Below are 11,941 nucleotides of genomic sequence, written 5' to 3' on the forward strand. Positions count from 1 at the left end.
CCCCCCCCCCTCTTCCAGCGTCCGAGGAGGATGTTCTCAAAGGCAAGCAGTCCATCAGGAGCCAGGCTCTGGGAAATCAAAACTCGGAGAGTGAGACATTACTTGATGGAGACGATGACACTCTGTCATCCTTAGAGGAGAAGGACCTGGAGAATTTAACAGGTAAAGAAACGGCTCATCCTCTTTACCTCTCATGCCTCTCAGTGATTCTTACCCCTCCCAGTTCTGCTACGTTGTTTGTCCTGCAGCCCAGACAAATTAAAGAAATATGGGGATTTTCATATAGCTTAACGCAATTCCACTGTTTTGCAGTACTTAAAAGTGAGTTATATAGCACATATCGCCCACTGTAGGATTTCATTGATTTTCCCATATGATGTAGCTGTTTTGCTTTGATATGACTTTTTATTTTTTTTTTATTTTTTTTTTTTTTAGATATCATGTAGCATTAATTGTTTAAAAGTGAAAGGTTTGATTGTACAAGGTGAACAAGCTTTTAATGAAAACCTCACCAAACATTAATACCATGGAAATTATTTCCTAGGAAAGTGATGCTATATTGAGAGGACTGGTAAATACACAGTATCTGCAGTTGTCTGTCTGCCACTGGAGGTCTGCTTCACCTACATACACACAAGCCTGAGTAGCAACTCCAACATTTTTTTATCCTAACAGTAGCCCAGTTTATCCCAGGATACTGCTTACCCTGAAATGGGACATTATCTGATTAAAGAAAAGCAGCAAATAAAACCAACCCCCGCATGAGCCCATTAGTCTTATCAAATGACTTATAATATACAGCTTTATGTTAAATGTAATCCAACTCAGGATGTTGTCAGTCCTTTTTTACTATTGATACATCTGTTATTTAAATAATCGTAATTAAATATCATGTAGTTCGCTAATCCGATTGCAGTGTAATCCCCATTTTTATGAGCAGAGACATCGCCTACCAGACTAAGCTGCATTAATGGGTCTCACAGTGCTATTAAAATAACGCAATTGGATCACAATAGGATTAAAGGTTGAACCCTGTCTAATAAAGTGATGTGTAGGCCTATACTGCGAGAGCTGAGTAGAGATTGTCGGGAGATGTTCAGCGTTCTCCTCTTAAACAGCTGTCTGCTTCAGGTGTAATTGAATGTCTTTGACTGAATGAAACAAAAAAACAAAGCAACAGTGTTATTTCAACCCACGGATAACATGTCAGTAAGCCTACTCACGGGGTCCACGAGAGGCAGTGGAATGAATATATAGCCTAGGCCTATCTGTTTATTCCATCCGTTTGTATGAGTGTGAGGGTGCTCTGGGAAATCAAGCCGGGCTCCGAGCCTCCTTCCTCTGCAGCGCACATCTGCAAACACAAAGCCTCATATGTGCAGAGCCGGGCAGAGCTTCCACCCACAGCTCCCCTGAGCCGGGCTCTCATTGTCATACTGGCATAAATTAAGATTGATGAGAGATTAAACAGAGCTTCACTCAACCGCCCGCAATCAATGGATTCTGACTGACGGTCGATTCTTTTGACAATTAAGTCTTAAAGTTTTATATGCTGCTTTTGTCATTTATTTCAGTGCGAATTTTAGGATACTCAGACTGTAGTAGGCTATTACATTTTTGGGGAATAATATGCATATATAATACAGCGACCTGCCTACAGTGTTGCATGCCAGTTTATCTTGAACTCATCGATTAATTGCAGATGACCAATTACAGGAGGAAAACTACAGACAGTGTCTGAAGTAGCCTTTAGCCTCGCATATGTTTTAATACACTACAACTATAATGCAAAATAGATGTAGGCCTATGTAAACATAATTCTTGGGAGAAACGGTCTCAACTATAAAAATAGCCACAAAGTGTCATTATCTTCCACCTGTTTATCTTTACCACTTTTTGACGTTTCTTATTAATTAGCCCCGTCCAGGAGTGAAGGCCCACTGTGTGTTCCTAACAGCTGTCGTTTGCAGGCCAACAACCACCAACTCAGTGCGAGAGTTTTATAAGTTTGCCTTTTACCGTTGGTGGCTTTTAAAAACGTCCCCACTTGGTGAGGAGGACACCCTGCTTGTTTTCTGACCGCCATGTGTTTGTCTTCCTCCAGGCCCAGTAAACTTGAGCACCAGTGCGCAGCTGGTGGCTCCGGCAGTGGTGGTGAAAGGCACCCTGTCTTTCACTGCCTCAGAGCTCTACTTCGAGGTCGATGAAGACGACCCGGGCTTCAAGGCCATCGATCCAAAGGTAAGAGACTCGAGCTCCATGGAACAAGTCTTAAATGGTCACTTATTAAAGCCGTGCTCGAATTTCGTGATGCTAAGTGCTTTTGCCTACGTGTAAACGGAACGCAGTGTTTCAATTTCACTATCTAGTATATTGTTGTAAATAAGCAAAGAAGTCTCGATTAGTGTGTTTTTAAGTTTCAATCTGATAATGTTGTGGAAGAAGAGATTCATGTCTTGTCAGTCTGTCGCTGATGTTTCAGTATGACTCTATTTTCACTGAAATGTAATTTACCGCCTGCTGTATTTTTTCCCATTGCATTATGTTTGGGATTGAATATTTAATAATTAATATTGTTTAGTGGTAATAAGAAATGCATTTTTTGTAAGAAATAAATGATCAAACTGTCTCTGTGCGCAAAACATAACCGCACGTGGATTAGGCCTTCACTTCACCACCCTTTTTATGTCAACAGGATATTTTTTCATGCAAGCAGATCTCATATTTTAATTGCACCGACATATAGTGCTATAAAAAATACACAACAGAACAATTTTAGTAATTCTAGTCGGTAGTACCAGTAACTTCATGAGAAGACATGCTGACCCACAGGTGGTTGTGTGTGTTCTGTTTGTGCAGTCGGTGTAGCACACCACGAAAAGATGAATTTGTTTTTAAATATGTGCAGTTGTGTATTTAAAGACGTTGATTTAAATAAAACACCCACGTGAATATAATGTGATTTTTATATAATTGGTTAAAATAAACTTGACAATAAATGCCTCATAAGCTTCACTACATTATCTAAAATGGATGGACCAGATTAAACGTTGAGTTTTGATGTAGGCCCTCTGCTTGTGCTGCTGCTGAAACTGAGAGCAGAGATGCTCCCAGGCCTATTAACACGAGTCCGTTGATTTACATTCATTTGAAAATCTTTTTGAGCCCGTGACGCGCTGTAAAAATAACTTATGGCCCAAAGTCGGCTGAGCAGATTCCATCTTTAAATTTCGTTTCGTTTATTTCATTTAACATTGCTGGCAGCTTTCTGTCGTGGAAATGAATAATTTAATGCTTCTCTTCATCAGACAATAGCAAAATAAAATGCAACAGATTTGCCTGTCATATCAGCTGTCAAAACATGTCAAGACACGAGGCCAAGTTGTAATTTAATTTGCAACATTTTTATTAACATTTCTTTTTTTTAAGTCACATAATGAAAAAGAATTGAACTTGGCACGCTACATTTTATTCTTTCACTTAACGATTTTGTGCATATATTTAAATAAAAAGTTCTTCACTTTGTGAAAACATTTAAAGAAGACAACTAAAAGGTTATTACATTTATCTGAAAATGTACCTTCTCTTTCTCTCTGGCAGTGGCCCAATTGCTCCATTTAAAAAGGGTTTGTGGTTTGCTCGCGGCATTATTTTGTGACTGATTTGTTTTTCACATTACTTGGAGAATCAGTTGCAGAATCATCTTTGTCCTTCTCTGAAGTTTTATCCCAAAATGTCTCTCGGCTCTGTCTGACAATCACTTTATAGTTTGTCCAAACTTTTAGCATTGGTGAGGATTTCCCTCGCTAGTCTCCACGTCTGCTTAGCAGCAGCCTCCAGGGCTGAGTGAGGCTTTCCCTGAAACAAGTCCAAGTTTGGCAAGAAGTAGTGGGGACATCTGCGGCACTGCAGACAGGATATGAGCTGCAGCAGGATGCCATTCAGTCGGTCTCCGAGGCAAGACTCGTCCCAGTCGGTCTCTCTCGGGTGTTTCTCACACTCGTACAGCAGCAGGGTCTTCATGTGGTAGTTGTTGAGCGGCTGTCCCGGCAGCTCCAGGTGACGGTCCCTCAGAGTCTTCAGGACGGACAGACACTTCTTCCTGCAGCCTGCCATTAGCAGCCTGTTCTCGGCCTCGCTGAACTGCAGAACCCATGCGTCGCTCTCTGCAGAGCTCTGCTTCCCCGTTAACGAGTAACACTCTTTGGAGAGGAGGTTAAAACCCTCGGCTTTGACTTCTGCTACCCGGTTAGGCCCGGGCCAGGGGATGTGGGGCATGGGCCACTGAGCTGCGCTTCTAGGCCAAATCCCGGTGCACTTGAACGCAGGGGTGATCTGCACCACGTACCTCTCCCTGATCCGTAGTTTGACCTCGCTGGTGTCCGCTACCATCTTTACCACGTCGCGGTAGCTGCATTTATCCACGGCCTGTGCCACCAGAGTCTGAAACCTGGAGCGGATCTTTCTGGCTGATAGGTAGCCTGAGGCGGTGATGAACTCGACCCACAGCGACATGCTCCTTTTACGGCCATCACTCAGCTTCAGAACCGCGCAGCCGGGCAAGGAGCCGTCATCTACAAAGTTGAACACCCCCATTTGGTTGAGGTAAAGCACCACCTCAAACTCATTGGGAGAGATGACCTCCATCCCCTCATAGCGCGCATCTATCTCACTGAGGGAGCTGATAAACCGGGGCTCCTGCACTTCCACTTCCTTCAGGACATCCGACACCACTTTACAAACCTCCCTTATTGTCTTCGCAATGGCCGCTTTGCGAGCTTGGCATCTCTCGTTGTAATATTTGTTAAGCTGGTAAACCAGCTTTGCCTGCGTCGCAATCATGTTTGGGCAGAGGTCCGGGCTGTACACCGGAGAGTCGCAGTAGGTTGACGGATCCAATGCTTACCGGTAAAGCCAGAGGCAAATGCTTCCCCGTGCAGGAAAAGTGTGTAATCAAAGTTTTTTTTTTTGCTTTTGCAGCGGATGGACGTCAGTGTGAGGAGGAGGAAACGGATAGGGATGCAACGTAATAGCCTGCTAAATGTCAGTCCAAGTCATGAGCACTTCCAGCATGGCTAGGTAGATGCATATTCAGGTTGCGGGTCACCATCCGTGTCCTGGGCTGCGGACTCTAAAGGCTAAAGCATAGTCTGTGACCGCTCATCTCCTCTTGCTGTTGATCTCTCCTCCGTGCCCCCGCTCACTTTTCGTCCACACTCAGCTGTGAGCTGGACTTGTGTAGTTTATGAATGGTTCCTTTAGCAAGAGTGAAAGGGGTCGGGCTTCTCTTCCTGCAATCATGTGCGGAGCTGTCAGTGCAGGCAGCCAATCAGAGCAGAAGAGCTCCAGTCCGCCTCAGCAGCATCTGGGCGCACGGAGCTGTCCGTTGCTCCCAAATCGACATAGGAAAACACAAACCTTTAGGTTTATACGGGCAAATGCCAGTGTATACTCTGTAAGCCAGCAGTAAAACATTTTTTTTTTCAAGAAAAGTTGAAAAGTGTTGCTCTTTGCGCTAATTTTCGCCCAGTGCTTTCAGAGTATTAGGCGTGTAGTTTGAGTGACAGCCTTTAACTTTAGACCTGCTTCTATTCTGCAGAATAGTTTCTCTCCTTCTCTCCGTGGTTTAAATGAATGTTTTTTTTTTTGTTGCGTTTTTCCTAATCCTCGAAAGGCTCTGATTGCAGCGTTTTTGCTCTCATTGACAGCAAGTATGATTTATTCTTATCCTTTGGCTTATGCAGCATGTCCTAGTTTTATCATAAAAAGTCTGGCGGGCTGTGCTGACTTGAGATCTTGAAAACTTATACATCTGTGTTACGGATTTAAATGGGATTTCCCCCATTTTCGAAATAGACATCTAACTCCAGGTATGGTTGGTCACATTTGTAAATTACAACTAAATAAATAAAACAATATTTGTCAGTCTTTTTACTTTATTGATTTAGGATTATTCAGACTATTATGTGTTTTTTTTTATCACAATCATATGTGAAATTGTATCTTTTATAAACGATAAATAATTAACGCCTTTGTATAATGTTTATCATTCTGTTAAAGCACGTTTAAACTAGTAAATGTGTGAGTGCACCTGCAGCTTAGACTCAGAGAAGCCTAAACTATAAACTGTAAAGATCTGACTGTTGTCACTAACGTTCACCTGATAACCTTAATCTGTTGATTTAAATTTTATTGAACATTTTGTGTTATTTACACAGTCGATATTTTGGATTGAGTCAAATATCTGAAACAAGACGCGTGTTTGAGGCTTCCCTCGCACACACATACACTAGCGTTAATTTGCCCGCGGGTTTATCGCCGTGAACCTTGTCCATGCTGAATAATTTAACTGGGGGTCCTTCTCCGCGGTCGTAATTGAAGTCCCCTCGTCACCCACACTTCAAGTTGGAGGACTAACGAAGCCGTTACTTTCTCCCACAGACAAGCGGCTGCGATGTGAGACATATTGTAAACACACATGTAAACATGCTGGAAAAAACAAAAGGCATATGAAATATTTTTGATGCAGCCTGTTACCTTTTGCAGTGGTGTAATGCGGGTCCACTATCCCAGTTAACCAGGTCGCGGTCATCATGTTGGTGTATGGCATAGCCTACAATTACATGGAGTTAATTGGACAAGTTTCACCTTTTTCAAGGCTTATGTAATTCAGTTAAATATCACAGGACGACAACTGACTGAGTCCAAACATTTCTGTAATTGCTGCAAATTAATTAGCCCTACAGTAACGATCAGAGACCTCAGTCCGTCTTCCCGGGCAACTTGAATGGCTTCCTTGAAATGTTGATCAGAAACAAAAAGGCCGACTTTGTTGTCGACTGCGCATCTACATTATGGAAAGTCACGGTATATTTTCTCTGCATCACGCATTAAGCTTTATATGCCTGTTGCCAAACTTTATATCAATGTCCATAAAAAGCAATTATTGTTGTGCAAATAAAATGTAAAAAAAAAAATATGCGTGAACTTCATGTCACTTGTTAGAAAAATAATTTAACAAAATGACTCAATGTTTTCCAGAAACCAGTTTACTGATATGAAGTAGCCAAATATGCAAGGGATTCTGAAATAAGCCACAAACCTTTCAGAAAAGGCAAAGATTAAGGAACCCCCCCTTCATAGTTACCACATCTTCTGGACTTCATCATGTAGCCTTTTTGCAAGTGCTGATGAGGCTTTAGGGAGTGTAAGGGAACTTATGACTAAATATGTAGAATTTATTATTTAGTTCAGCATGAAAGACCTGCTGAATATTTTAGCTCATGTCAATGTAACAAATATACCATCATAATGCAGTGCACATTAATTTAGATTTACATGTATTTTATATAGGACAAAGGCAGTAAGGTGTCACACAAACTATATTATACTGTATTGTATACAATATTTTAATTACACAGTTCCTGGATGAATATTCAGTTTTCATCAGTTTTGACTCAGCAGTGCTTGTCTTCCCACCTAGAATAGTTAAATTAACTTTGGTCTCCGTGGAGAGGTCTCACCTGTCCACAACAAGGAAAAACATTCAAGGGGAAACATTACGGAGTAGCATTTTCTGGTGTGTCATGGCATTTGAATTTGATGCACAAGCTGCTAAATGAAAACACAACAACATCCATTGGGATATTCTTCCTTGAACTACTAGAGTATCTAGAGAAACGGTGGCAAGACGAGCAACAGTAGACTTGGCAACCTTGATTTATTGTGAAATGTATAAGAAATGTTAAACTGAGATTTTGCATTCTTTACTTCAGCATCATACTCGAGTAAAGTGATAGTAATGCAAATGTTTGGAATTAAGAAAAAGACAGAAACGGAGAGAAATAAGAGAGATTACTGTTTTTTTTAATCAAGCTCACAGCTCCAGAGAGATTAATCAACACTACTTGGAGAGCAAGTGTCCAAATATTATGAAGGACATGCTAACTGTAGCTCGATGAAATATATGGTAACAAAGGCTTTGATAAAGACATTAAGAATCTGTTTTAGCCCACTTATCAAACCACATGTTTCTGAGCAACTTTGTTCATCATTTATAGCAATGCAGAATTGAGTGGATACAGTGTTTTGGATTTTATTAAACCTGTCTATTTTACCAGTTAAAATGGAAAGGTCAGCCCCATCTCTAACTGCACGTTAAAATCTTAGGTGGAAAACAGAAGAACAGCTGGGAGCATTTGAGATATATGTATAATAACAAAGGCCACCATACTCATTCATCCATTCTTGCTACTTCTTTGTGCCCTTTATCTCCCTAAAACATTCAGAATTATCTGTGGTTCCTAAAGAGTTTCTCCCTGGTTTATATTGACTGGAGAAAAGATCAGGGGCCTGTCAGAGAGCTCTTTGATCTGAGTCTGTGTGACGACTCCACAGTGATCCCCTCATGAGCCCAAAACAGTGTCCATGCCTGTGCAAATCTCTGCCAGCTGATGAGTAACCTCTCTGCTTCTCTTCTTCTGTTCGTGCTCCGCCAGTCTTTCCTACTTTCTCAGCTTTATACTTCTTCTCCCTCTCCTTTCCTACCAGATTATGCTGGGTAACCCCAGGTGGCTCAGTACTGTGTATACTACACTGTTTTCATAACATTGTTTACAATTAGTAAAACTATTTGAAACATATTTGGTCCCTTATTTGATGATCATATATTCATTGTTTAATGAATGTAATACCGTTGATAATTGATAATTTGGTCAGTCTGGTTCATCTACTTGTTGAGTCTTCAGTCTGAATTGTGAGTATTCTGTATACTGTACGTACAAAAAATGCAAAGTAAAAAGTCTACTAAAGTAATTTATAGCATAGTGGGGCACAGTTGTAACCGTGACCTTGGTCCAAGCAGTACATCTCGAACTGCGTTTTAGACATATTTGAAGACAGCAATAGAAAAATGGGTTTGTTTTGCAACAAAGTTTCCCCTGTGTCAGCTTGAGTTAGTGTGCTTTGTAATTCCAAGTGATAAGGGAGGGGGATGTCAAGGCTTGGCATTTTAAGGTAGTGCTCTGTTTTCTTCTTCCTTTCTCTGGAAACATGATAGGTGCAAGGAAAGTGACTCACTGTCTAACAACCCACATTGCGCATGTGCACATAGACCAACATCGGCACACGTGAACTGAGCGAGTACATTTTTGATGCTCTTGTTCACACATTTTGTTTCTGTGTCCCAAACCCGGATGGACCCAGCTGCTCCCTCCATAGAGAGCTCAAAGAAAATCATCGCAGGCAACTAATTGCCTGGCAAGCTCCTGCATCTGCTCGGCAGAGAGCAGAACTGATGAAGTCACGGAGCAGATGTGTGTGTGTGTGTGTGTGTGTGTGTGTGTGTGTTTGTGTAGCAGCACCCTCTCTACGTTTAGACACAAGCCATCAATATTGCATGTGGAGTTATTGTTGCAGAGCCACTCCTGGAGACTACTAATATTGCATGAATGAGGAAGTGGAATTCGCTCTACATCCATCTCATTGGTCAAAGGAACTGCCAGCCAAAATCCGATTGGAGGAACCTTCTTTAGATCCCTAGTGTATCATAGACTATTCCTGTGTCCTGATAGCAAAGTATTTACTCATTCTATGGTGGAGTTTGGAGTAGGTCTAAGTTCACAGTGGAAAAATAACTAGTGTATGTATGTTAAAAATACTACAATGCACATTAAAGTAATTTTATTTTTGAATGTGGTTTTGATAGACACTGTTGTCCCACAATCACATACAATTAAAAAGCTGCATGCAGCTGGGAAAAAAACCTGTGAATTAATACATTGGATATACCTTTATAATTTATTAGTATTTATATTAGTTTATACTGTACTATGCTACTGGGACACAGTATGCATTTAGTGAGCGTTTGTAATATTAATTGTTGAAAGAGAAGTGAAATTATCACTGACTGGGCCAAACAACGTTGTGAAAATCAAATAATTCCCTTTAATAAAAAGTAAGTCATTTTTATTGGACTAGCAGAGCACATTGGAGAGACTGTAAATAACCATACCATGCAGAAAATGGTATGTTACAATGATACAATTTAAATTACATTTTACATTGTTCAAAACCAAATATCACACAATAGTAGATATCAGAGAGTTATATGAGCTCCTCAGTTTATTTGTATGCGAATGCTCTCGATACAAAAAACCCACGCCTCTTAGTTCCCAATAACACAGCCGATAGAAGATTAACTGTGCTGCCTTTTCTGAATCCTGTGGACATCCACACTGTGTTCCCAAAACGTTTTATTTCCAAAGGCCTGTTATAAAAGTATTTTGGAAAGAATACCAGTAAACTTTTCCTAAAGGTCAGTGTCCAACCTTGGACTATGCAATGATAAGGCCCCATTGAGCAGACATTGGTAACTTTAATTAGTGGGGTGGTGACGGCTCCTCGGGGTTAGATGGAGTGGCTGAATGGATGGTCACTCAGTCAAAGAAAACCACCCTGGTGTTATGTAGTGACCAGGCCCATATCGTTAAGCGCTCCCTAAAGTGTCAACCCCCCTCCCCCCTCCTCCTGCTCGCTCCGGCAAACTCTCATGGTCGCTTGGGACGACCTTCGGCTGCAGCTGCCAATCACAAAGAGCCATGGCAGCAAGAGGTCTCTGAGAGAGGAGCGTATTGATTTTCCAGTTAGAGCGTAAGTAGTGTGTGCTATAGGACTAACGGACAGCCCAAGCAGGTATGTCATTATCAATGAGGCCAAGGAAACAGATCCCCTCACTCTCACTCATTCATATTGGCTTCCTCCCCTTCTTCGTTCCCTCCCTCCCATCTCTCCTTCATGCCGCTCCACCACCTCGTCTGCTCTGACAGAGTGCGTTCTGAGATGGTCAATAAATCGCTCAGCCACACCACGCCAACAACTTGCGGATTGATAGGTTGGGATGACCTTCTTTCTCTTTCTTCCCCTGTTTCCGTCATTCTTTCACTATCTGTCGCTCGCTGCTTTCCAGGTACAGTAATTAAATGAAATTAAATGTTTCCTTATCAGAAACAAACTTGTTAGCATCACCACCGTCATGTGTTCCTCTTGGATTTTCCCCGTCCTTGAATTCTCAACATTCAACATCTATAGTCAGGTTAATCTCAAGCATCATTCCCTTGCGGCCCACTTTGGCTCATACAGTCATCAGGAAACCCAATTATTATCATACTGCTCCTCTCGTTTTGCCTCACTGCTTATGTCAAGTCACGGCCCAGGCTTTGGGAGCTACTCAACATAAAGACATGTGCAAACAATTTCGAATGATTTAAGCCTATTAGAGGAGATAAGGCCAAATAAAGGTTTAAAGCTTCCTGAAGTGACTTTCTGTTCCCCAGTAGAGCAGTAAAGTCTTGTTACCTTCTTTACTTTATCTCTCTTTCTCCCTCACACAAAATGCATATGCACGCCACCTCTATTTTCCTCTCCCCTTTGAGTCTCAAACCACTTCAATAGTTGTGATATAGTCTCTCGTATTTCACTCCAGTTGTTTGAGTGATGTTGTATCAGCGATGATGAACTCATTCTGTAGGGATGAGGTCAGCGGTGCCCTGGCCAGATGTGGTGTTTAAAAGTGATGGAGAAAGATTTTTTTTTTTTTTTTAATGATGGGCTTCAAAGCTTTGGCGAACCCAAGATATTGGCTCCTCCTTCAGCTTATGGGTCATATCTGATGTACTTTTGGCCATTACTGAGATCAAGGGAAATGTATGGTTCAGAATTTGTCTAGGCTCTAGGGAGGGCAGTGTTCATCTGTCAGTTTGGTTCAGACTGAAATATCTAAACATTGCTATTGAACTGAATGCCATGGAATCTTATACAGGTATTTGTGTTCCTCAGAAGATGAACCCCACTTACATCAGTTATTCCCAGACTTTTTCTTCTAGCACCAGGTTAAATATATTATATATATATATATATATATATATATATATATATATATATA

General features: G+C 41.3%; 2 protein-coding genes across 7 annotated transcripts in view; one reads left to right on the top strand and one right to left on the bottom strand.

The window, feature by feature from the left end:
* lrba (LPS responsive beige-like anchor protein) overlaps positions 1 to 11,941 on the top strand; it is a 187,550-nt gene that overhangs the window by 111,790 nt on the left and 63,819 nt on the right. For 5 of the 6 annotated variants that reach the window (XM_046047463.1, XM_046047464.1, XM_046047465.1 and 2 more), the window contains 2 exons: positions 19 to 162; positions 2,105 to 2,241. In XM_046047463.1, the coding sequence (XP_045903419.1) occupies positions 19 to 162; positions 2,105 to 2,241 (281 nt within the window). The remainder of the gene's footprint in view (positions 1 to 18; positions 163 to 2,104; positions 2,242 to 11,941) is intronic. The other variant, XM_046047467.1, reaches the window with a different exon arrangement.
* mab21l2 (mab-21-like 2) lies at positions 3,389 to 5,303 on the bottom strand. The gene has a single exon (XM_046047475.1). The coding sequence runs from the start codon at positions 4,840 to 4,842 to the stop codon at positions 3,763 to 3,765; it is 1,080 nt and encodes a 359-aa protein (XP_045903431.1). The 5' UTR covers positions 4,843 to 5,303; the 3' UTR covers positions 3,389 to 3,762.

This window comes from Micropterus dolomieu, linkage group LG04 (genome assembly GCF_021292245.1).
Source record: "Micropterus dolomieu isolate WLL.071019.BEF.003 ecotype Adirondacks linkage group LG04, ASM2129224v1, whole genome shotgun sequence".
Taxonomy (NCBI): domain Eukaryota; kingdom Metazoa; phylum Chordata; class Actinopteri; order Centrarchiformes; family Centrarchidae; genus Micropterus; species Micropterus dolomieu.